This window comes from Clytia hemisphaerica, unplaced genomic scaffold, assembly GCF_902728285.1.
Source record: "Clytia hemisphaerica strain Z4C2 unplaced genomic scaffold, Clytia hemisphaerica genome assembly, whole genome shotgun sequence".
Lineage (NCBI taxonomy): Eukaryota > Metazoa > Cnidaria > Hydrozoa > Leptothecata > Clytiidae > Clytia > Clytia hemisphaerica.
This window is the reverse complement of record NW_027103414.1, coordinates 83883-110402: the sequence shown is the minus strand read 5'-3', so window position 1 is coordinate 110402 and position 26520 is coordinate 83883. Positions and strand designations below refer to the sequence as shown.

At 35.1% G+C, this 26520-nt stretch overlaps 4 protein-coding genes across 5 annotated transcripts in view; 3 read left to right on the top strand and 1 right to left on the bottom strand.

Moving 5' to 3' along the window:
- The window catches only part of LOC136797486 (arginine/serine-rich protein PNISR-like), a 94914-nt gene that overhangs the window by 19554 nt on the left and 48840 nt on the right, over positions 1-26520 (top strand). The gene's annotated exons all lie outside the window — the stretch shown is intronic.
- On the top strand, positions 3186-4683 carry LOC136797444 (uncharacterized). The gene is made up of 2 exons (XM_067054018.1): positions 3186-3744; positions 4049-4683. The coding sequence occupies exons 1-2, from the start codon at positions 3186-3188 to the stop codon at positions 4681-4683; spliced, it is 1194 nt and encodes a 397-aa protein (XP_066910119.1).
- On the bottom strand, positions 14958-16815 carry LOC136797472 (radial spoke head 1 homolog). 2 transcript variants are annotated; one of them, XM_067054047.1, is made up of 3 exons: positions 16418-16815; positions 15694-15869; positions 14958-15305 (listed from the first exon to the last, which is right to left on the bottom strand). In XM_067054047.1, the coding sequence occupies exons 1-3, from the start codon at positions 16675-16677 to the stop codon at positions 15109-15111; spliced, it is 633 nt and encodes a 210-aa protein (XP_066910148.1). In that variant the 5' UTR covers positions 16678-16815; the 3' UTR covers positions 14958-15108. The 2 variants fall into 2 exon arrangements, with proteins under 2 accessions (XP_066910148.1, XP_066910149.1); XM_067054048.1 differs by lacking the exon at positions 14958-15305 and adding an exon at positions 15313-15441.
- LOC136797485 (uncharacterized) lies at positions 18897-22673 on the top strand. The gene is made up of 3 exons (XM_067054058.1): positions 18897-18994; positions 21175-21223; positions 21875-22673. Exons 1-3 carry the CDS (start codon positions 18917-18919, stop codon positions 22348-22350), a joined length of 603 nt encoding a protein of 200 aa, XP_066910159.1. The 5' UTR covers positions 18897-18916; the 3' UTR covers positions 22351-22673.

Genomic DNA, 26520 nt, shown 5'->3' with positions numbered 1-26520 from the left:
AAAAACATATGGAGAGACTCCCTGTCAGAAGAAGGTCCCAGACTATTTAATGCCCTCCCACTATCCATCCGTAACCTCAAAAACTGCTCCAAGACTAATTTTAAACATCAATTGGACCATTTTCTCAATTCACTACCGGACGAGTCACTGGTGCCGAATTGCTTTCCTCTTAGGAGAGCTGATTCAAATAGCATCAAAGTCATGGTCCATCATCGGATTTCTCAAATTGGATGATTGTTGAGACGAACAAAAAAGCCTTCAAAAAGTATCATAAAAAAGTAAGATTGAGCAGTTGGCAGTGCAGAATTCATTTAAAGATAAAAACGGCAATTATTGCTTAAGGGCAATGTCGGAGGTTTTTGAAAAATGTAAAATTATATCAAAGGACCATTCAACCATTCTACAAGTGTTTCTATATCATTCTGAAGGGAAGCAGAGTGATCGATACAGTTGACTTCTTTGAAGATTTTGGTATCATCAGCAAACAGTAGGATCAATGAGATGACCTTTTTAGGAAGATCATTGATGTATAGCACAAACAGTATCGGTCGCAGTAAAATACCTTGTAGAATACCATTCACTACATGGTCTGTAGTCGAGAAGGACTGGTTCACTTCTACTGATTGTGTTCGACCTGTTAGAAATGACGTTAAATCAAGTTTAAGATCGAACCGTTGATGCCATATACTGATAATTTCTTGCATAGTCGATGGTGAGGTACAGTGTCAAAGGCCTTAGCAAAATCGAAGTAGATACTCTCATAGATGCTCTCATAACATTTATCCAGATAGTACAAAAGCTGTGTCACGGTTGAACGGTTGTTAATGAAGCCATATTGTTTGTTCGATAAAAGATTATGATCAGAAAGGTGCTTCATGATGTGTTTCCTCAGTATTGATTCTATTAATTTGCACACTACCGATGTCAAACTAACAGGTCGATAACTGACTACCAAGTTCTGAGCTCCCTTGTTTTTGTAGATAGGTGTGACATGTGCCACCTTCCAATCAATATTTTCTTTGCAATAGCGCTGAATTATCAACCAACCAACCAACCAACCAACCAACCAACCAACCGACGAATTTTCAAGTATTAATTGGGAACAAAAGCTCAAACAAGATAAAAATAATCCCGATCTTGCATTTGCCATTTTTTTCGACAGTATTGAGACCATGATCAATAAATAAGCGCCCATAAAAAAGCTTTTCCGGAGGCAGCTAGGACGGATGGATGAAATAATAAACCATGGATAACCAAGAGCTTAAAAACTTCCATGCAAGTACGTGAGAATCTCTTCGAATTGGCAATCAAAGAAAAAACGAATGTGCGTTAAAACTTTCTCGTAGTCAGTATAATTTTTACAGGAACCAGATAGTAAAGTTAACTAGCCATAGCAAGATCAACCATTATAAAGCTTATTTCAATTCTAACATCAGAAAAGGTGTGAATGAGCTGACCAGCAAAAATAAAACCGGACACCAAGATAAACAAATTTGAACATAAATGGTGTTGACTACTCTCTCTCTGGCCCTTCCAAAGTAGCGGAAGAATTAAGCAAGCATTTCACAACCATTGCTGATAAAATACGCAGGAACATTGATAGCAATGAACAAAAAATGATTTTGTTAGAACACTTCAAAATCCAGTACAAAATTCTCTCTTTTTACAACGAATTGAACCAAAGGAAGTCGTAAAAATCATAAAATCTCTCAAACCAAAATCAAACGGTTATTATACCAACTAAAATTCTTAAAACTGTACTGTTCAAAATATCTAATATCCTCGCCTAGATTTAGGTAAGGAAATTGGCTATAACCGTTTTAAAAAATTTCGCCCTTAGGATTTTGCCAAGGAAAAATAGAAATTGCCCAAAAAAGGGATGTTCCACCAGTGGGATTTTAGGGGAATTTTTCCTGAGGTATAAGCATCCTAGAGAAGGTCTGGAGAAAGTTTCAGCTAGATCTTATTTTTTTTCCTACAATACATTTTTGTAACACGACCACACTAATAATGAACTTCTCTGATTTTAATCCTTCATGCTTTAATGCTGACACTTTTTACTGTATCTAACATTCCTTATCTTCCTGGATTCATATTAGCCTGCAACATAAAACTTGTTCATCAAATCCTGAACAAAGCAACCAACTCCAATACAAACCACATTAGAAAACAAAACACTTACTCATCATTATTTCAAACTGCGACTTAAAAATATTAGAGCGTCCAAACCTTAAACCTTAAACTACGGATTGAAACAAAAATACAATACCAATCTTCACTAAATTGGAACCAATTACTGTTGCGAACCGAAACAGAAGTAACCTCCCTTTCTCTCTTTCTCTTCCGCAGAAAAAATAGAATATACCTTCAAAATTTATAATTGGTACAAAAACACTAGGTGTCTATTTTAGGATAAGATACTACGCCTTTTCATTGTCTTTACGTATTTCTAATTTTAGTTTAATCAATTTTTAATTTTCTGTTATATTGTTTGATCTTTGCTGATTGTTTTTAGTTAAAAATTTTATTCGAAATTATATGTTAATAGTTTCATTTTTGATGATTATTTTGAACTGCTAGAATCTACATCCATACGGTTTAACTCCACACAGGAACATTAGGTGGTCGTCAAGTCCTATTGAATGCTCTCCTAGCCTGATTAGATTAAAAACGCAGTTATTTATGTTATATGATTATCGTTGTTATTTGTAAACAGGTGAATGAATTAAGAAAAAAATTCAACGGCCGCGTCATAAATCTCTTCTCTTACTTTAAGACGAGGTATTCAATGTTTTTGATTAGATTTTAATTCATTTTTAATTATTTCAATTAACTACAACTAGAAAAGAAGTCCCAGCAAGGTATACGATCGAAATAAATAAACGGTAATCTTTATAAACTCACGCCAACTGGGTACTGCACTATATAAAGGAATGATGACAAAAGAAACAAAGCCCTTCATTAGCTTTGAATACCTTCTGGTAGGGGTGGTAGGTATAAAGTAATCTCATGATGAAGATATAATACCAAAACCTTCTTGCTATTAACCTTGATCTTGTCTAATCATTTTTTATTAAGGAGATAAGAATACTCCTCTAAGTTATGATTTTTTTATGAGTAAACTAATTTTTAACATCTTATTTCACATGTTATATTATCAGTTCAATTTTAGTAAACAACAAAAAATGGCATCAAAAGAACCAATCATTGAAGATATTGACAATGTGGACAAAACAGCAGAATTTTATTCTGCACTTCAATTATTTCTACAAGTTGTTTTACACAAAGCAATGCTTTTCGTCCTTCACACAAAGACTAGATTACCCAAAGACCCAGAAGCGTTATACCAGGAATTATCTAACCCAAGAAATAGGAAGATAATAGATTGGCTGAGAAAAAGAACTATCATTCCTGTATCATTCTACGAAAAGCTTTTTCCACCAAACTCCAATAAAACAGATTCGAACACGTTTGATTTCAGTTTAATATTTTTGTTGATTCGGTCACTCTCAGGCTTTCCTGTTTGTAAGACTGGATGGGAGAGAGTACCAAATGCTGATGATTTATCCACTGTTGCTTTTGTTATTCGTGCAAGAAATTGGAGAAATTGGATTACTCATGAGCCCGCATCAGAAGTTAATGAGTCAGTTTTTGAAACAAAATGGAATGAGGGATGCTATATAGCACATGGGCTTGGATACAAATCATTTGATCAACATTCATTGAAACAGAAAGCACTTAAAAGTAAGTAGCTACAGAATAATACTTTCTTAACATTTTATTGAAAATATTTTCAGTCTTCAAAGGAAAGACAATTGCTCTGCTTTGTAAAGACAAGTCTTAGAGGCTACATAGTCCATTCATTACCTTCTGAGTAATCGTTAACAACTTTTAATTGGAAACGTTTCCTTTCCCGACAGCAATAAAAACAGATTGCAGTACTAAACCATTTCTCAGATGATAGTGAATGGACTATAACCTTTTTTTATAATCATTCATCAACCATCAACTTCATCATTTTATTCTTTTGGCATTACTGATATTTTAGAGAGTGAAGTCATGGATCCCGCCCATTTTTATCAAATGACGTCAGACCCACGTGGATTTTGCATCATCATCAATAACTCCTTCTTATCCACAGTTGAGACACGTGATGGAATCCTACTTAGTCAGAGAAATGGTACCGACGTTGATGGTAAAGCTATTGAAAAGTTGTTTGGTTGGTTACAGTTTAAAGTCGAAACAAAAGAAAATGTCGGTAGATCGCAAATGCTGAAAATCTTGCGTGACTATGCCTTAGATGACAGAAATGTAAATCATGATTGCTTGGTGATATGTATCTTATCGCATGGTTATGAGAAAGGAATCTATTGCAATGATGGTCAAGAGATGGATTTTGCTGAAATGAGAGAATATTTTAATGGAAAGAATTGCCCAAATTTGAATGGAAAACCGAAGTTATTCTACATTCAAGCTTGCCAGGGAAGTGGAAAAGCTGAAGAATCACACATTACCGATGGTCCACCGAGTCTGTCTTTAAAATCTGACCCAGTTTCTCCAGGCCTTCAGGAAGGTGCAACCGTGTCTGCTAGTGATAAAGAACCATCACCCCCACCATCAAGCTTGGCCCACTATGCTGATTTCAGCTTCTTTGTCGCTGCTACTCCAGGTATATTTATTTAAAAAATCCAAAAATTGACGAAAAATTGACTTTCAGAGGTTCCTATCCTATGGCCTTGGTTTGGCTTCAGATGCCTGTAAATTATGAATGATCGATGCAGAATTTCATGTAGAGTAAAAAATGCAATAAATAAGCAAGCAAAGGTTTCTTTATCAAAAGTTTTGGCCATTTATAGTGTGTCCGCGAAAAAATTACCTGAAAAAGTACCTTATCGGTAGAAATTTCGTCGGTAAAAAGTGACGAAAAAATCGCTTAGTGACGAAATTCTTTACTAACGAAAACATTTAACCGACGAAGTCTCTACCGATAAAGTAACCGTCGTCGGTACCCAGCAGCAGTGGCGTTGTGGGAAAATTTTCTGGAGGGGCCAAAGTCAATTTTTTAAAAATGGCGCCCCCCCCCCAAATTTTCGAAAGTGGTGCCCTCACCCACCAGTTTCTAAACTTTTACTAAATCATTTGCCTAGGCATAATGAGGAAGGAAATATTTAATGGAGAAGAGTAGATATATCTTTGATGAATGGAAAAAGGGAAAAACAGGCCCCACCATGGTTGGGACCGGCTAGAAAATTTTTAAAAATCGACTGCCAAGATACCCTAAATCACTAAATAAAAATAGACAAATTTGACACTTGCTAGAGTGAAAAGAAACTTAAAGAAACAATATGTAATGCGAGCGAAGCGAGCGGAAAAACTGATGGTTCATTATTTCAATATTGTTGTCAGCAAATTAGTCTTGGGGCGCAGTTAGATTTTCATTTAATAATTATGCTATATTGTACAAAAAAAACTTGTAAAATACCTAAATTGCAAAGAAGTTACCAATTAACTTTATTGCGAGAGAAGCGAGCGAAAAAAATGCAAGTATTTTAAAATGATCTCAGTAAAATTGGTCCTGGGCGTAATCTAAGGCTTGATTGATTGATGATTTATAAGATTGGGGCGTTTAGAAAATCTCTTTTGGCGCCCCTTGCTCTTCGGCGCCCCTTTAAAAAAGCTCCGCTGGGGGGGGGGGCATGGCCCCCCGGCCCCCCCTGCCACAACGCCACTGCCAGCAGCGTGTTAATGTAACAGTGAAATCTAATTTGTTCGAATAATAGACAATGGAAATTATTTATAAGGTTGAGAAATACTCGAGATTTATGTTCCAGTGAGCTTTTTAGGCTTGAAGAACCTACAAAAATTATATTAGCCAAAAAATCTGGCTCTGACTCTTCTTGTTATACGATACACGCTTTTTTATAAGAATAGTGTACTTTGGATGAGGGTCAAGTATTCTTAAGAAATCTACAAGCTAGGCTCACAGTTGGCCTCTAACCGATCTTATTTTACACTATTCTTGAATCGTATTTTGAGGGATGGTTTTCCCATGCATCGTTGAGGTTTTCTTTGAAGGTCTTTATAGACTTTGCTGAAACGACATTTCTCGGCAGTCTATTCCAGGTTGGCATACATCTGTAATAAAAGGATTTCGTTTGAGGTCCGTGGAAACCGTCATTTGCGAAGTTAGGTAGAAGCTCATGGGGGTGTCTTCGATTTGGACGCGGACGTTTAGTCAACTTGTCAGGTATTGTTGTTTTATCGTAGTAGTGGAGGTGTTTGTAAACCTGTACCATATCACAAAATCGTCTTCGAAATTCGAGTGTTGGTAAGACGAGAATTTTGAGCCTATCACTATATGAAAGGCTGCGGTACGTTGGGACCTATCTTGTTGCACGTCTTTGCACTTCCTCGAGTAAGTTGACGTGTTTACGTAATCTTGGTGACCAAACTGATTGTGCGTACTCAAGGTGTGGTCGGACAAATGTTGAGTATAGTGTACGGAGGATCTCTGGAGTTAAGCTGGTGAAACCTCGTTTGATGACACCAAGCATTGAGTTGGCTTTTTTTTACTTGATTGGCTATATGGCCTTCAAATGTCAATTCAGCATCAACCAATATACCCAGGTCTTTTTGTTTAAATACGTGCTCAAGCTGAATATCACCAAGACGATACGGATGAGCGTGTTTTATATTTACGAATTTGCCGATTGTAAGAACGTGACATTTATCCGGATGGAACTGTAATAGCCAATCAATGGACCATTTTTCGAGTGTGTCTATATCACTTTGTATGGCAAGGGAGTCATGGACTGAATCTACCTCTTTGAAGATCTTTGTATCATCTGCGAAAAGTAGCAGATCCGAAATCACCTTGTCAGGCAGATCATTTATGTACAGTACAAAGATTAGAGGGCCCAAGACACTTCCTTGTGGTATTCCACTTAATACACTATCCATGTTGGATTTTGCTTGGTTTACTTTTACCAACTGCTTCCTTCTACTCAGAAACGATGAAATTCAGTTCTTTATTGATCCAACTATGCCATACCCTTCTAGCTTTTTGCAAAGCCTACGATGAGGCACTGTATCAAATGCTTTAGCGAAATCAAAATAGATGCAGTCTACAACTTTTCCGTCTGATATACTTTAACAGCACCTGTCGACATATTTCAATAGTTGAGTAACAGTGGAACGTCTACTGATGAAGCCATACTGCTTATCTGATAAAAGGTTTAAGTTTGTCAGGTGGTTTGTGATATGTTCTCGTAAGATCGACTCCATCAGCTTGCAAACCACGGATGTTAAACTCACTGGTCTGTAATTGATGGCCAAGTTATGCGCGCCTTTGTTCTTGAAGATGGGCGTGACGTGAGCAACCCTCCAATCCTCAGGTAGTACCCCTTCAACCAGTGTCTTATTCATAAGCCTTGAAAGGGGCTCGGAAATTTGGTCGACAAGTTCTTTCAACATTCTTGGATGTATTTCATCAGGACCAAAAGATTTGTTTGTATCCAGATCTTTGATCTTCTTACTTATCATATCTTTAGTTATGATGATGTCTGCAATATCTTGTTCTGTTCTTCGTGGAAATTCCGGAAGTTCTCCCTCAGGCTCGATGGTAAAAACACTGCAGAATTGTTTTTGGAGAATGTTTGCTTTCTCGTGGTCTTCGTGACGTAGCGATGACTTGTCTTTAGGTGACTCGAGAAGTGACGAAACACCTGTCGCAGCTTTCATCTTACTTCTTACATGCGACCAAAAGACCTTTGGTTTCGTTTTGGCTTTAGTGCATATGTTTCGTTCGTATGTTCTATGTGCTTGCGACATCATCCGGTTTACCCTGTTACGTGATGTAACATATGTAAGCCGATAGCGACTCTTTTCCTCTGGACACAAGGCTCGGGCCCATTTCCTGTGCAATCGATTTTTTTCGCTTACTTCTCTTTGAAGATCATTTCCTATTGGTATAGACCCCTTGCTCCTCCAGCTCTGACAATCAAATTCTTTCAATGGAAGATTTCTAAGCTGTAATAATTTGTTTTTAAATGATTGCCAAATTTCCTCTACAGATTTAATGTCCATTGCATTGAGTAATCCCTCTTGCCATTGATGTGCTACAAGAGACTGTTTCATTGCAGCATAATTACCATCGTTGAAGACGTATCGCTTTGAGTTAACTTTGCGCTCAGTGTAGCAAGCAAAGGTGAAAGCCAAAACACTATGATCGCTCTTCCCTAGTGGGCTTAGATATTGTAAGTCACATACACGCTTTTTCTTTTATAAGAATAACTTTTATAAGAATATCAGGGTGAGATTTCGGGTTTAAAACAATAGGCCTATTGTTTAGAGCAATAGAAAAATAAGAATAATGCTCACCCTCAACCAAAGTACACTATTCTTATAAAAAAAAGCGTGTATTTGATTCTCCTCGCCCGTGAAGATTAAATCAATCGTAGATGGGTCATCAGTTCCTCGACAACGTGTTGGCTCATTCACGTGTTGATGTAGAAAGGAGTCACGGATTGCATCTAGAAAATGCTCTACCTTACTCTGCTCGATGTGCGGCGTGGTCCAATTTTCCCAGTTAATTTTTTAGACTTCACTTTTTTTACAAATATGAGAAATGATCAATTTGAGAGTTTCGATCTTTTCAGTGAACATTTGGGTTAAAATTACATTTCTTCCTCAAAGCTTCAATTTATCTTATCTCTAACAAAAGGAAGCATTTTTTCTGCTAACCAAATACAAAATGACTGTATTCTTATCAAATTCTGTGAAATTCACCTTAGAGGGTATTCTTATGTTCTTACGATTTGGCCAATTTTCACCCTGATATTCTTATAGAAGATATTCTTATGAAAAAAAAGCGTGTACCGTTGGTGAGAGAGCCAAACCACACCTGACACGCCTTCTCATAAGGTTATGAAGTGTCATAATTATAAACTTTTTGTCGAAAAAATGTTTGTCTTTTCAACTAAAACATCCAGGGTGTTTTTCCACTGACGGCTTAAGCTAACTGGATTAATGTAACTTTTTCATAAAAGGATAAATAGCCCAAGCTATTCATATAATCTTTGGATTAAAAGAGATGGTTGTACGATAATTTTTTCTTTTCAGAAAAATATTGTATTTCTCAAAGGAACACAGGAGAAAGATTTTCACGCATTTTCTAATCCACTAATACATGGTCGAGGGCATTTACGAGAGAACAAAAGAGCGAGGATAGGCGGATCAGAAAATACAAAGGTTTGCTGTGGGAAATGAAATTATTTTTTACAAAAGAAAACATAAACGTGTAACCATCTCTTTTCATCCACGACTTATGGTCGTGTTCAGACATGAAAGTTTAAGTTTAAGGCTTAAGTAGTACTAAGTTGATATGGGAATTAAGAAATGCAACGACTTAATTGCTATTTCATCTTTTAGATAGATTACATAAGAGAGAAAAAAGGAATCCCATTTTGAATGTTTGAGTGAGCAAAGATTTATTATACACTGGACAAACGACTCATAAAACGATGGAGAGCGATCATTGTATTTTCATTGTTTCTGAAAACAATTGATGTTCTAGCTTTGACCGCAAAGGACAACTGCCATGGCGGCTCGAAGATGTCTGATTTTTAAAAATGTTTATCAGTCTTATTTTAAAAAGTTCTCTAGCTCTTTCTTTTTGTACATTTGCAGAAAAAAAGTTTGAAAGTAAGGCTAGCATTCCAAGCTGGATACATTTGTGAAATCTAATGTGAGAAAAACATCATTAGACAAGAAATTCAGACAAAATGCTTATAGTGACACGAAATTTTCAATTGGAAATATCTTTCCAAGACTGTCCCCAGAAGAGCTGAAATTAACATACATAAGACTTGAGTGTCTTGGCTCCACTGTGGTATGAAAGTCCTTTGGAAATTTATTATACACAACACGTCTTTTGCATCTTTCTCACAGCTTGAAACGTCATAACGACTTATAATTAGCAATTAAGTGGAAGAATCTGACTCTCATAGGACAGTTTGAAGTCTCTTTTGGGAATTGGACGAGTGATTTTCGATAAGAAATGTAATAAAAATCCTTCGAAAAATCATATAATGAGGGAAGGAGAGTGAACAATAATATCATTACTGCGGACATAGCTAGTACACGAGAAATCGGCAAAAATCTGTTACTTGTATATCCAGTGTATAATAAATCCTTGGAGTGAGGCTTCGTTTTTGCGTTTTTTATAGAGGAGATCGCAAACAGTTGATAGTATATACACAACATCTTAAAACTGCAGAATGGTTGCTAGAATTGAAACATTAGCATTGCTTCTAGAGACTTATAGGAAGAAAAAATTGCTCAGAAAGAAATACGCTATTCAGAAAAGGAATTTCATGTTTTTGTTGCGGAGTATGAAGTCATAAATTTCACTTTCTCCTTTCATAATTTACAAAAGGAGCATGCTTTTCACTTGCGAATTCTGATTTCGTCTATTCAGAAAACTGTGATAATATCGCAAAAACTTTTTTTTTAAACCAGAGGGTGATTCCTTTTTAAACTTTGGTTTAACTTATGAGGAGCGTGCAGCTAAATACAAAAGGAATATAAAAGAAACATGTAGAGTTAATTACTTTAAACCTTGGTCTGAACACGACCTATATGAATAGTTTTGGGCTATTCAGCGTTTTATTACACGTTCTGTTAATCCTATTAGCTTAAGTCGCCAGTGGAAAAACACCCCCATTGTCTTTAGACGTGATAAAGAAAAATATCGGGTTCAGCAAACGGCTTTTTGTCTCCAGGTTTAAAACTATATCCATGAGTCGAACGCTTCAATAACCCTAATATTTAGTTTAATGTGTATATCGTTTGATCTTTTCCAGGGACAGTTTCGTATCGTAATGCAAGGGGCACGTGGTTCATCCAAGAGCTATGCAATGTGTTTACCGAAAATGCTAAAACCTACTCGTTGTCTATGCTTCGGCAAAAAGTTAATAGTAAAATTGCAGAGAGATTTCAGAAGTTACCAAAGAGTAAAGGAGTTGCAAAAATGATGTCGGACGGTGGTTTGGATACGTTGAGAAAAGAAATTCGTTTCGGACCAAAAAAATCATATCAAAAATACTTGGAGGAGGATGAAATCTAGGAGACGTTTAAAATTAAGCTCTGGTTTAGTCGGCCCACTTTTAGCCCTGCCTATTCTAATTGCTAGAGTTGGCATAAAGTGGATCGAAAGTCGGCTGTCTATGTTTGACTTTAGACGGCCAACTCTTTGCCAACTTTTGCGAAACAATATATAGCGTCATTGGTTGGTTGATTACGTCGCAAATTTTAAATTTTGATTTCAAGCATTTTATTACTATCTTATCATTATTAAAGTACACAACTTAGGTTAACCCTTTAAGTACCAATGACGAGTATACTAGACATGCGCAGTTTGAGTTAGAAATCGTCAATTTTGGTCTAACTCGTAGGAATTAGATTGGGTTTCATGGTCATGCAGCAAAAAAAAAATCAAAAGTGAGTCTTTTCAGCGAGATTTTAAGCCAAAAATGCAAAAAAATGCAAAAATTTGACAAAAATCCATTTTTCTAAGATTTTGACCGTTTTTTGACCTTTTTTGTCAACGATTGATTCAAGAACCTCCAAAATTGGCCCTGCTTGACTTGATTCTCTCTAGGGAATTAATTTGAAGTTTTACTACTGGGCACCTTTCTCTCATTCAACGAGAGCCGCGCAGCGGACCATAATATTTGGCCCTGCCTAAACACTTGTAAACCCAGATTCTCATATTTTAAACTCAGATTTTGATATTGGAATGTAAATTGCTTTAGGGGGCTTAGCCCTTAAACTGAAAACATCAAAAAAAAGTTCACATCCTGAATCTGCTCGTTTGCTCTTCACAATGTTTTAGAAACTTTTCAGTCGAAGTAATGGTCCTGGTTGTGGGAAGAGGGTGATACTAGGTTTGCGAGGGTAAGTCCGAGTTAGAGTTCAAACATCGACTTTTCAGAGATTCAATTTCGAAAATCTTTACACTTGTTAAACGTTTTAACGACCCTTTGAAAGACTATTTTCAGCCAAAGTTTAGACACTTTAGTCCAAATTACGAGAGTTAATAACCCTTTGGGGAGTTGATTTTTGATACTTCGTATTTTTGAGACCCTTTTGGAGAATCATTTATGGTTGTTTTTTTACCATCTTTGAGGGACTTTTTATTATGTTTTGATTAGTCTTTGAGAATTTTTTTTCGCTTACATATTTTATAAAATTTACATTTCATTCTATTTTATTTAACGTTTCAAACATTTTTTCACAAACATCTTTATAACGCACGTACAAGAGCAATTTTATAAGAACACGATGCTGAAACGACCTAAGAACAAATTAAGAACAATCCTAAGCCTCAGATTTCAGAAATTCTTAGAAAGTACCGACTTTAACAGATTTTATACCCATTTCAAGTTTTTAAGTAAACTAAGCACACCCCTGTCTCACCCCTGGTGGAACTTTTTCCCTCAATGGGGATGAAAATTCCTATCAAAATGCCAATGGGGTTTTGGAGTTCAATTTTTTCATTCAATTTTCAATGAGGATAAAATCATAAAACAATTTACCAGTGGGGTTGAAATTGTAGGGTATTTTTTCCACCGGGGACGATTTTTGGCCTATTTTTACACCGGGGCGGGGGGTCCGCCGGGTCTGTGACACAGGGGTGTCTAAGCGTATTAAGAACATCGTAAGAACATTAAGCCTGAAAATTTCAAAAAACTAAGAACAGCTCAATCCGAGTCAAAATTTACTGGCTCTTATAAAAAAGCATGTTTTGTTGAAAGGAGAGGGATTTAAAAAAAGGTCACAGTAATAACGATTAATGCGCTTTCAAAGACATTTAATTTTTAATTTTTAATTTTTTGATAATTACATATTTTATAAAATTTATATTCCACTCTAGTTTCATACAAATGAAGTTCCAAACATGTTTAAATATCTTCATCACACACGTAAAATGTCGAATTTTTTCATTATTGCTTAGTTTTTTTGTAAAATTACCCCCTGTTTAGAACATACGTTCTTTAAAGGGATAATCAGATGGTTGCCAAGATTGAGATATTTCACTACTGAACCTACAGGGAAAAACAGACTGTATTTTTCCTTACCCAAAACTTTAATAGTGTTTTATAATCACCAACTCAAATTCTTGGTTTTTAAAAGGTCTCAAAAAGCAGTCGCCATGTTTTTTTATGGATCTCGCATCGCGCTTTCCAGCTTGTTATTGTAAACCGAGTTGGCTTACAAACTCACAAAATTCCGAGAGACATTTGCTTTCACTTTCGTTCATTTGTTTATGCGGACCGTTGAGGAGAAAATTTTTAGTATTATCGCCGTTTAAACGGTTCCGAAGAAAACCTTTCTGGCAGGGGGTTTAGAGTGTAAAGTCCTGCGAGTCCTGCAAAGCCTTTGCAAATTATTTCTTTTATTGGGTAACACTTTTATACTTTGTTTTACTTCCCTTTTATCATGTTAACATAAAACCATGAAGATTCCTATTTTGAGTCAAGAATGTCCAATATACATTGTCGATTATTTTTGAGAAAATTCTACAAGACCCCCTGAAATATATCTCACCTTTGACAAGTCAGACGGACTTCTCAGGAACTTCAGAAAAAAAACAGTGGGACCTCTCGCGGAACTTTCACGTTGGAAATAGCTCAGAATTCGAAATATCCCGACATTGACTTGTCAGTTGACAAAACTACTTGGGCAATCATGTTTTCTCGTGTATAAGAACAGGTACCCTTAAAATCTCAGACCATCTGATTATCCCTTTAATTACGCATTCCTTTTCATAAATTATTTTGAGTGCAACGACTGCCTCGTTGTGAAACTATTAATTACCAAGGCGATTAAATCCCTTTATTGTTCAAGTCTTATTATCATAAATACACAGCAGAAAAAGCTTCTTATGGAATCATCTGGGAATCGATTACCATAGCAATATTTTGAAAACGAGGTAAGTGTTGTTCGTGACGTAATTTATGAAAAGGTTTATTTATCAGTTTAGAAATCTAACAGCAGCAGTTACTGAGCCCCCAGCGTTTCGGGTAAAATTACTTTCGAGTACCTAATAAACAGGGGTTTTCGAGTGGGTGGAAAAATTCTTAAAACTTGAGTGAAAAAAAAATTGAAAAGGAGGCTAATACAGCAGAATTAGGGCAAAAGAGGGAACTTCAAAAACATTTTCCCAGAAATTAATAAGCAGGGGGGGGCGTTTATTTTAAAGTATAAATAACTTTTTATGAAACAATTATGAGCACCTTCTATAACCATCGTTCCCAACTATACTCAAAAAGCTGGATTGAGTAGTTGTGATTTGTAGTAGTTAGAGTATATATCATCAGTACAATGTTGGCCTAAATATTCGGTAAAAAGAGAATTTCCCTGCAAGATTTTTAAAACTTAGGGTTGGAAAGTAGAGTTTTAACTCTGAGTTTTAACATGAGACTTAAAGACTTATGAGCTTAGGATTTGAGGATCCAAAAGCTTGAATGGTCCAACTAAGCTATGATAATATAGTCTGGAAGCCATTAAACCGTTCTCAAATCGGAATATCCGATAAAGTAGAAAGCGTGAAAATGTTATTCTAACCCGAACTTTAAATTGAACAAAACGCTAAAATACCCAGAAATGCCAACATATTCTGACCATAGTACTTAGAGAGTTGGATTGAGTTGAGTTGTTCCTATTTTGAGTAGTCAGGGTAAGACAGTAATAGTTATGCTCTCTATTTTCTCGAGATTTCAAAGTTCCAGAAAGTTCTGATATTGAGAAAAAAATTTATAAGCTAAAGGCCAGTCTTCATTTTCTCGCGAAATGAGCGAAAATGAATTTTTTCTTTTGAAAATTAACTTATTTTTTCCTGAAGAAAAGATTACGTCATAAAAAAGTTTCGCACTAACAAAAATAAAGTTGAAATTCTACTTTTTTCATCCGTTACGTCAATTTCGACCAATGGAATTGCTTTATTTTTCAACCGACCAATGACCTTACAAAAACGTCAAAAAGTGTTCGCTCATATCGCGCGAAAGTGGAGACTGACCTAAACAGCACCCTCGGAACGACGGCATATCACTTGCATACATTTTTGCATCTCCATTGTGTTACAAATTCGTTCCCAACTCCTTTTGCTTTTCGCACTTCATCAACCACATATTCTCCATAGTGGATTGTTCCATTCTCGAAAACATATTTACCAGGACCCAACATTTTGTCATGACGAAATTGTCCGTCATAATATGAGCTCTTGTAGACAAGCTTCCCTTCGCCTGGAAAAATATCGTACATCTTTTTATCGGGGAAGCATCTATAGTCAACCTTCTCTAAATCGAATTCCTAATATTTGAACATTGGTCCCCTCATCTGGAATACCGTGTAACAATACTTTCTGTCGTTCGAATTTTTCTATAATTTGTAGAAAATATTTTAGTCCCCCTGAAGACTGAATTAGAGAAACAACTGAGATACAAAAAGATCATGTTCGTTGTATAGCTATAGTAAATATTTCGATATTGATTTTTAGGAAATTTACCCCGTGAAATTGCAAATTCTGACCCACCGGACAAGGAACAGTTAATCTCCCGGACATTCAAAAACAAAAAACAAAAACAAGCCAAATTTTTGATTTTTCACACCCATCCCACAAAAAACCCTCACCCGATCTTTTTCCTTTGCGCCACATTCCAATATACTTCATCTGGTCTGTAAAATATTCGTACGTTCCGTTTCCATGACGGCAGTCTTGTACCCAATCTCCTGAGTAAACATCTCCGTTGCTATAGTAATATGTGCCGTTGCCATGGCGTTTGTTATCTTTCCATTCGCCTTCGTACCTTATATGAAGAAAGTACAAAATTATTTTTCTCAAAATTTAACGAAATTATTTTCGTACGCGTTCAATAACATTCAAAGTTCTCATTCTCGAGCCCACGCCCTTTAGTTCGATATATCACTCTAATTGTGTTCCAGGCTGCTGCTGGTATCCAACGAATTCGTGTCTGCGATTCAGACTAATAACGCTCACAATTATATTACGCCCAGTGATAAAATCAAAAAGCGGTGCAAAAGACCCTGGGTACAAGATTGAGTAATATTATATCTCCCATCAAAGAATGCCTTTACTACACTCTTGGACAAAATATTTGAGACAACCACAGATGATTTTTAGGCGCTCTAATTTACTTCTGGAATGTAGAGTTTTACCATGAAACTTAAAACTTTGGAGGAAATAAGAATCTCATTGTTCTAACTGAACTCCTCCGAAATCAAAATATTCAATAAAATAGAGAGGAATTACTAAAATCGTAGTTCTCGCAGAAAACTTGAAATTAAGAAAAACGTTAGGATAAATTCTCAATATATTTTGAACATTGTATCGTACCTTGATCCATTTGGGTATATAAAAATACCATGTCCAGTCTTTTTATTCTCTTCATAATGGCCGATATATTTCACAGTTTTCGTTACCGGTACATTAGCATCGAGCGTCAAAGATGACGTAAACAAGTATTCCCCTTTGCCATGACGTAATCCATTCTTATAATCACCTTTGTATTGGTCACCATTTGTCAAAATGGTTTCCCCGTAACCATGACGCTCACCACGCGTATTTCGGCTGCCGTTGAATTTGTATTCTTTCATTATGTAGTTTAGTTTCGAAAGAGAAGAATTCTGAAATTATTCTTTGAGATGAGAAAACCTTTACAACAGCATCAAGGTTTTGAGCGTTAACTTTTTAATTTTTAATCGCAAAATAAATCATATTTTTTTATCCACGTCTTTAGTTGAAATTGTTTAATTCTAACTTTTCATTTTAATTCATTTTCAAATTGTCAAAGTGTCTCGAACATGTACCAAGCGCTTGTTTTGCCTTCTGAAAATGAAAAAGTTGAAAAGATAGTCAATCGCTTATAATCTATGGATTAAAATTTAATATGTTTTTAAATTACTAAATAGTTTTTAAAATTTGTAAAACTCTGCAGGGTATCATGATTTATTTATCGCGTTTTTCAATTTTCATTTTCTCCTTAGCCAAAGTTTAGTTCGTTCCTATTTAAAAAAATTTCCTCTACCTTACATGAGTCTTATTGGTCTTTTCTTTTTCACTCCACTTACTAAATATTGAGTTTACACTTACGTCACGTTAAGGCTGTGAATAAGTTTCCTAATACAGTGTGCCGATACCCGTAAGATGGGACACCGTGGTTCGGTGCCGCCATACACTTGACAGGTGCATGTACATTCACCTGGGTAACCCATACTAAATGAGAGAATGGTTGGATAATACATTCATACATTCGTACATAACATTATGAGAAAGTATACAATTATATACTCGCAAAGGAGATGATTTTCCTATCTACAATCACTTCCAAAATACTTGGCACAAAAGGGAAATTAACCACAAACAATTTGGAAGCGCTCTAAATTAGGTTGGAAGGGTAGATTTTTAACTCTGAGTTTTAACGTTAAACTTATGATTTAGGACCTTATGATACGAGGATCCAGAAGTTTAAAAATACTCCGGTAGGGCTTGAAATAAAGCCTAGTAACCAATAAATCCCTCCGAGATCAAAATATTCGATGAAATCAAGTTGAAGGTCCGAAATTGACATTCTCGCTCGAACTTTAATTTTCGAAAAATGGTAAAATAGCCAAAATTGCCAATATGTTGTAGCACTGATTGTAGAATAAGTACTTGTCCTGAGATAAGACATATATGCCGTCCAGAAATTATTCTACTCTTCATGCGGCAATGAAGGTGCACGTTCCATTATTAGTGGGCCACCTACAAGATACCGTAAATTGATAAATGCCACCCGTGCGTACTTTAGCATATATCGGTGAAAGTTGAAAATTGCTTCAATCTCGAGAAATTGTAAGGGATCCTAAGGATTTCTGTTCTTGGGTTTGTTTACTGCAGTGACCGCAAGTATGAGTTGTATGATTTGTAATAGCAATCGATGCTTAATTCATAAGAGGTGAGCTAAAGTATCTAAGGAACAAGATCTTACACCGAAACTGTTGTGTGTATTTTCTCAAAATTCTACATATTTTTTTCCAAATTCCCCCAAAAAGGTACTATATGAGGGATTGATTTTATTTTGGTGTTTTTGCGACCCTACCTGGGACTCATGGAGGTCAAGAAAAGGTACCCTGACCAGCGGCATATCCCCATACCCTTTTTTGCCCAAGTACCCCTCCCCCGGGAGTAAAACCTATCCATTTATTGATCCAAAAATATTCTACTGTTGCAGAGTGTTCATGACAAAAAAAATCTTTTCATGAAAAATGATTAAGGGCTACTTTCAATAAATATTTACGTATGTTATTGTGAGATCTGGTATATTTTAACAAATTGATGAGATTAAAATAAAAAGAGATAAATATTCACACCAAAATGATATAAATTTGGAAAATAAATGAATGAAATCATTGAATTTTTAGATTTTTTGAATGGAGGCAAACTTAAACTGAATTTGTTTGGTAGATTATTCATTCGTTGGCTTGGTACCTTTTTCTTTTTCGATTATTTTGGACATCAAGCTCTCTCTTGTTACAATCATACTTATTCAAACGTTATAGTTAAAGAATTTGTATTGAATAACTGATTTATAAGTTGTTTTTGTTATAAAACATTTTTGAAACCTTCAGGTTTTCGTAACTTTTTGAGTTTACAGACTAGAAACATTCTTAACTTTCTAATTTTCATTATTTTGTGAGCATTTCTTAATATCTTGGCCATCGAAGCCTTGAGTTATTCTTTTAAAGGTTGCTCTTATGAAAAACATGTATTTTTGTTTCAAATAAACGAACATTTTTCTGAGACAAATTAAATTCATAAACATTTTTTTTTTTTACAAAGTCACGACCGAGCGAAATGTTCAACTTCTTGAAAAAGCTGGCTTTGGTGGTGGTGTTTCATCATCTTCCAGGAATCTATTTATTCTTGAATGAGGTAGGTAATTGAAGTCTGTTGCGAAAAATTTCCTGTCAGCATGCACACCCCTGTCTCACATCCCCGGTGGAAGTTTTTGTCTCAGTGGGGTAAAAATTCATATTGAATTCCAATGGGGATAGAAATTCTATTGTTCCAAGGTTGAAAAATACAGTGGGGATGGTTTTGGAGTGCAATTTTCGAGCATCGAATTTCCAGTGGGGTTGAAATTCCAGGGTTTTTTTCCATCGGGGACGAAATTTTTGCCAAATTTTCCAGTGGGGCTGGGACACAGAGGTGTTTACTTTCTTAAACATTGTTCTAGAGAAAAGAAAGATATGTATATTGACCTCGCTGGAAAGATAGTTTAGAGTCGCTTGATAGATCTCTTTTGGATCAAAGCGCCTTAAAAAAATTGGTCCATTACGAGAATTTAGAAGTAAGAAAGGTGGGGCCCAAGTTTCAAAGAAGTATATTGTAAAAGATTTTAGTCCAGTAGTAGGAGAAAATGAGCATTTCTCGCGATTGACTTGGTGTTTTTTTCTGATTTTTTGCAAAATGACATAAAATGGCATTTTTTTTAAATCTGATGGAGCCCGATTTTCGGAATAAAATATTTGTGGGCAAATTTGGAAAAAGTGGTTTATTAGACTTTTTGTGTATTTTTTTTCTGATTTGTTACCTGTTAATTGTAATCCTTAAACTTAAAATGTAAGACTTCAAAATCTTTTAAAAGAAAAAGTTTTAAAAGTTCAAAAACTTTAAAAAGCCAGTGTGAAAAAAGCATCATCATGTTTTTCAAGCTTGCGTATCTCTACCCTGGTAGAAAATCTTGATAAGATCTTACCAAGATCTTTTAAAGAAACTTGGCAAGAACTTTGTAGGTTTCTTCTCAAGATCTGTGCAAAGAACTTTAAAGATCTTGACAAGATCTTGACACGATCGTTTAGGATCTTTAAAGATCTTTAAGGATTCTTGAAGGTTTAAGATCTTTCAAGAATCGTATTCAAAGATATACACACCCAAAAGATAAATCTGCTAAATTTTCTCCTTTCAACTAATAAAGAAATCATAAGATTCTTAGACCTGAATATTAATGGTTCCTAAATTTTAGAATATTTGCCTCGACTTTGACGATTACAAGATCTCAAAACAGATACACATGAGATTTTTTAACTTCAAATCAGTCTAACTGACGAGTTAGGCTAACTGTCTAGATCGCTATTTATCCGGTATTATACTCCATCCCATTGTATTCTTCGCCCTTACTTGTCAGCGCTAAATTACTCATTGTGGTGTATACAATATAGACTCTGTTGTGTAGCAATCTACTGATTTGCCGTAATTCTACAGATGTCTGTAGAAATATGAAATCTACATATTTTGTAGAATAATAATTCTACCCTGTATACCTTATTTGTATGGTTGTATGTAAATTTGATATTTCAATTCTTTAAAAAAAGTCAAAATCGAAGATTTTATCATAACCAAAAATTTACGTGTTATTGTGTTTATTCAACAAGATTCTTAACCCGAACTTTATAAGAAACACTAAGAATCTTAAAGTTTCTTTGCATATTTGTCAATTAAGATTTGGAAAGTCTCTTTATAAGAACTTGATAAGAAACGCTAAGAATCTTAAAGTTTCTTTGCATATTTGTCAATTAAGATTTGGAAAGTCTCTTTATAAGAACTTGATAAGAAACGCTAAGAATCTTAAAGTTTCTTTGCATATTTGTCATTAAGATTTGGAAAGTCTCTTTATAAGAACTTGATAAGAAACACAAAGAATCTTAAACTATTTTATGGTTGCAAGATTTCATAAGATTTCATAAGATACTTCTTAAGAACTTAATAAGAAACCTAAATTTTCTTACTATGAATGTGTGCGAAGAATCTTGACAATTCTTAACAATTTCTTGACACGATCTTTAAAGATCTTTTTGTAATAAGAAATTTTCAAGATTGCATAAGAATCTTTGTAAGATCTTACAAAGATCTCTTAAGATTCTTACTTGTTAAAGATCTTTAAAGATCTTTAACGATCTTTTCAGATCTTATCAAGAATTTTTACCAGGGTATGCTATGTTATTATCATTTGTTTTCGTTCGAACATTTTCATCTCTATCAGCATGTCTCCGACTATCTATTTCAGGTAGGTTCATTCAGTATTTTCAGAACTTTTTAATGGTTTGTCTTAGATGCCGGAGAATAATCATGGAGTCGAACCACTTGTGGTCATCGAACAAGGTAAAACTTGAAGTACATCTATTATTACTGACCTCAACTTTCTTGCCTTAAGAAAAGACAGATGAGATGGAGTTTTTATAAGATACTTTGATAATTGGTCATTTGAAGTAATAAAAATGACGCCTTCTTTAGAAAAAGTAACAAAATTGTTTTACTACATCACTGGTTAAAGACCAACCAAATCGAATAAGAGCTTTTCAAAACTGCAACTTGTCTCACTGACCTCAACTTTCTTGCCGTGGGAAAAGAAGGTCCAACGAGCGCTTATCAGAATCACAAGGGGATTGGGGACGAGATGATACGTTTATAGGGCTACATACATCACACAATATATTTCATTGTCAGGCAATATATTGAATAAACTATTTCCTTTTTTAGTGATCTTGTGTAGACGATAGGATTGTCTACTGAAATAGCAGAATTTTGAAGTTGAGTTTACATTTTGCACGACTTCAAATGTCTGTAAAATGTTCTTAAATTGTTCTTAAATTTTTGGCCTCGAAGTCTTTTATACTTTGTTCTTATATGCGAAAATCTTTTGTTTGCTAAACACATTAGGATCTATGAATTCTAAAATACGGGATTTTTCCTTCAAATTGTCCCGTACAAATTCACGAAAATTAATTCCAGGATTCCTGATATTTATTGTAGAGGAATCAATCGAATTCAACAAATTGAAAACCACCATACCGACGCTATCAGGTGAATGGATTGTAAACATCAGATTCAAAATGTTTGGGAATGAAGTCAGTAGTACCGGTTATTGTAACATCTTACATATGACGCATGACTCGAATGTAGCTACTTATGGGGACCGGTCGCCTTGTATTTACTATAGAATTGATGGTAATTTGTTTTCAATAACATCAGCTGTCAATGGAGTAATCACACATTCGAAATATGTTGATCCAGTACAATTCAACACAGAATACAATGTGGAGATCCACCAACGTTACAAAAGTGGAGGTGTTTACAAATATTCCATCCTTCTCAATGGAGAAGAAATCCACTCAACCGATAATACACAAGCTGAACAATTTCACGATGTTAAAGTTTACACCGGTAGCCCTTGGAGTAAAGCATGTAATGGGACAATCAGTCAATTGAAGATAACAAACTTTCTTTGAGAATCACGAACCGTTAAAAGGGACGTAAATAAAAGTAGTAAAATGTAAACATTGCACGAACCACGTGTCATTAAAGAGAACAATTCTTGATATGCGTAAGTCAAGATGACGTCATATTTTTTAACGGAAGCACCCAAAAAAGCCGGTTTTTGACCTCCGTGTTTCTATTTTTAGTAACAGAGAGGGGTCAAATCCCGAATTTTTTAGGGTGTTTCTGCTAGAAAAATGACTTACGCATGTCAAGAATTAAAATCACGTGTCCAAAACAAACTTGTAAAACAATTGAAACAATCAAAATCAGCCATATTTGTTTTTATTTTTTATTTTAACATGTGACATTTGTTTTGATTTTGTATCCCGCTGCATATGAATTTCGTCACTACTTTTATGGCCCTTTAAATTTTCAATGACTTTTTTTGGCGTGACGGAACTGTTTTACGTTACTGATGGATTAACACATCCTTGTCTCGGTACATACAACCCCAGCTGGCACACAACGTTATTTCAACGTCCATCTCATGTTCACAATGTCCATATAACGTTAGATGAAATTCGGAACAACGTTGTGAGCCAGCTGGGAACGAATAAAAATAGCAAATGGAGTTTCAGACCCTGTTCGTACTAGAGGACACCCCTGTCTCAGTGCCCCAGTTGAACTTTTTCCCTCAGCGGCGATGAAAATTTCTATCAAAATGCCAATGGGGATAGAAACTCTATTGTTTCCAGCTTGAAAATTCCAGTGGGATGGTTTTGGAGTGCAATTTTTTACATTCAGTTTTCAATGGGGATAAAATCATAGAGCAATTTCGCAGTGGGGTTGAAATTGTAGGATATTTTTTCCACCGGGGACGATTTTTTGGCCTATTCTTCCAGTGTGGTGGGGGGTCCACCGGGTCTGTGACACAGGGGTGTTAGAGGGGGCTGTTTCTGTTTGGGGTTGAAGCTAATGTTAATAGCTCCAAAAATAAAAGTTTTTTGCATGAAATTTTCTGTAAATTCCTAACTTCTATTCAGCTTCAAAATAAACAAAAATTTGACACTAAAAAGTTTCACACCTTGTATTTTTTATGTCCAATATTTAGGATAAAATAAGCATAAGACTCAGGGAACTTTGAAGCCTTTGCTAGAATACAATAGCTATTTATAAGATAATAAGCTCACTTTGGGCATGATGAGTGACGTCATTAAAAAAGGTTATTGTCAAAAGTTACCTTATACGACAAGGATCTTGTGTACCAAATCTTATCCAAAAAAACCCCACTATATCTAAAGTTAAGAGGTATGGTACAGGAACAGCCCCCCTAGTTTTGAACGGCCCTAAAAGCGTAGTATGAATAGCGTGACAACTACTGTTACTAGGTTTTGTACCACAACCAGCGAATCACATGAATACAATATGAATTTGTTATCAACTGAATCAACGGAATCAACGGAGATGACTAAATATTGCTCTTAAGTTAACTTCGATCTTTTATAAATGAGACTGTAGAAATTATATTTTTGTCCTTCGAGAATTCAAAGTAAAATTTATCTTTATGTAATTTTGACCTGCATTCTAAGGGCCCAACACTGTAAAATCAAATTTTACCTTCAAAAGGAACCGGACAAAATTTATTGACGAACAATTATTCTACAAATCCACGTCATAAACTGTTTAATATTGCTGACAGTGCGAAAAACTCTCATCAGGTTTAAGATCAAAACTTGTAGTCAAAAGAAAGTCCTTTTCCCACAGTGGGATGAAAATTTCTATCAAAATTTTTAATTGGGAATTTTCATGAGTGCAATTTTGCATTTAATATAAAAAGGGTATGATATCAAAGTCAATTTTGTAGTGCGGCTGAAATTGTAGGGTATTTTCAAACTTGAGATCAAATTTCCCAAAATTTTCTAGTCGGACGGGGGTTTCACTCAATGACACAGGGCTATAATTTGTGTTAGCAATCTCCTTCCACAAATCTGAATGTTTATTCCATACACATTTTTTATAAGAAAGAACTTTAAACCATAAAGGTTTTGTATTTCCCTTGGTTACAGAATGGGAGAAGGTAGGGGATACATGAAAAATTCTCAATAGAGAATCGATGATTTGATAAGCGAATTCAATTTTAAAATAGTTTTTCTGTAATTCATTCAAAAATTGCATAGACACTGAAATTTTCTTTGAAAATTCATGGCTTTGTGGCTCCAATCATATATTTGGTTGAATAACAAACCATTTAACTATGTCTTCAATACGTTTTCGCGAGCCATAAGTGATTTTGTGATCCGTGGATAATATTGTACCTGAATAAAATAAAGGAGAAATCTGATGATTTCTTAAAACGATAAATGATTTATAAAGTAATATTTTTGGGAATAAACTTGTCACTTGAATTCAAAATATTGTTTTTTTTCGAGAAACTTATAATTTGTAGCCTATACTTTCTATAAGATGAAGATCATATCATACCTATGTTTGGTTATCGAATTGTTGTTACAAACTTTGGCTGCTATGAAGTCGTGTCATGAAAAGGTCACTTTATTCAGGGATATGTTATAGCGTAGCTGGATAACGCACATTTGAAAAAGCCTTGTTCTATCTCTGTCCCTGACATTAAAATTTGATATGAAATTAAACTTTTTTAATTACAAATTCGTGAAATTTGGATTTCTTTTTAGCCAATGATTCTGCTGCTGCATTTATTGTTCACGATTAAAAACTTTTAATTATCAAGAGGGTCTGTAAAACATTGGTGAATGACAATTTAAAAAAATGAAAAACATTGTTCTCATTAGTAAAGTTATAAGAAATTTCTTCTGTAAGATTATAAATAGCTCTTTTTCATTTGAAATACCGCGCTACACCGCGGGGTGCCTCACTTTTTAACTGATGTATGTCTGAATATGGAAAAAATTTCAAGTCAATTGAAACAATATTTGTCAAAATATTTACATCCAAAATTTTTAAAGAAAAATCATGAAAGCTTCTCAAATTCATAACACACGCTGATAAAATTAGATTTCATTTACAAAGAAACTTTTGGGGTATCTTTTGCAAATATTATTTTGATGAAAAGCGGTAACATTATAGCAAAATATATGCAAACGTACTGCATGAATACTTTGGCTGCTTCATTTTTCTTATAAAAACAGAACACTCAAGGGGACAGAGATGGATTTCTATTATGAACAGTTTACAATAGAAAATACAAAGAAGCAATCCGCTAAGGATATCTCGTCCTTCATCCAGCTATGCTATAACATATCCCTGCTTGTATCTATCTTTATAAATATGGTGGCAGTCGGCGGAACTGGGAGTGAAGGAGTCTATCTCCTTTTCTATTTGCGCTAAGCCTTGAAGGTCGAATGCTGAGGTGGAGTGTCCCAGCTACATTCAGCTCCCACTTATTTAGCGCCTAGACCATAATACCCAATCAAAGCTACTCATTCGCTGATTCGGACCCACAACTCTTGGATTGTAAGGCAAAAACTATACGCATAATCTCGAGAAAAAAAAATGGGTCTAGCCCCTTCGCCTGGCTGGATTCCATAACCGGAACAGGCTCAACCAAAGAATAGTGATATGGTTTTTTTTGAACAACAAAAATTTGTTTAAAATGGAAAAATTAAATTATTTCATCTGAGGGGCACTGATGACGGGTGGTCTCACAGAGGAAATTTTATCTGAAATGGTACAGTTTGTTAAAGATAAAGTTGCTGAAAGGATTTACCTTATTACACGAATATAGGTATGGAAGTATTTAACAGCCTTGAAATTAACACGCCAAAAATTAGCACGAATTTTATTGCTTTTTCAAGGACACCACGGTTGGTTTTAATTAAGGGGGTTTTTATTAACACGAAATTTTTCAATATTGTAATAAGGGATTTTTTAATTAAGTTAATTTCTTTATTGTTTCATTCACGTTTTCAGATTCCGAAAAATAACCATGGAATCCAACCAATCGTCATCCTAGGTGACAAAGGTAAGTTCTTTTATAAGAACAAAGATAATAAGAACATTATCAGTTACACGGTATGCGAGGTGTGCAATACGAAATATATTGGGTCAGTAAAAACCGGTATTGGGCGAGGCTTGCCGAGATTTAACGAGATTTAGCGGAGGGAGGGGGCGATATAAGATTTATCCTACCTCCACTTAGCGTCTTTTGACCAATCAAATTGCAA

Bases quoted from the DNA above. Each gene is read 5' to 3' on its own strand.
- LOC136797444 (XM_067054018.1), top strand. From the start codon at position 3,186: ATGGCATCAAAAGAACCAATCATTGAAGATATTGACAATGTGGACAAA. The intron at 3,745-4,048 runs GTAAGTAGCTAC...CTGATATTTTAG, and splicing joins GAAACAGAAAGCACTTAAAA to AGAGTGAAGTCATGGATCCC.
- LOC136797472 (XM_067054047.1), bottom strand. From the start codon at position 16,677: ATGAAAGAATACAAATTCAACGGCAGCCGAAATACGCGTGGTGAGCGT. The intron at 15,870-16,417 runs GTACGATACAAT...TCTTCATATAAG, and splicing joins ATATACCCAAATGGATCAAG to GTACGAAGGCGAATGGAAAG. The intron at 15,306-15,693 runs GTGAGGGTTTTT...ATATTTTTCCAG, and splicing joins GCGCAAAGGAAAAAGATCGG to GCGAAGGGAAGCTTGTCTAC.
- LOC136797485 (XM_067054058.1), top strand. From the start codon at position 18,917: ATGTTCAACTTCTTGAAAAAGCTGGCTTTGGTGGTGGTGTTTCATCAT. The intron at 18,995-21,174 runs GTAGGTAATTGA...GGTTTGTCTTAG, and splicing joins TCTATTTATTCTTGAATGAG to ATGCCGGAGAATAATCATGG. The intron at 21,224-21,874 runs GTAAAACTTGAA...TATTTATTGTAG, and splicing joins ACTTGTGGTCATCGAACAAG to AGGAATCAATCGAATTCAAC.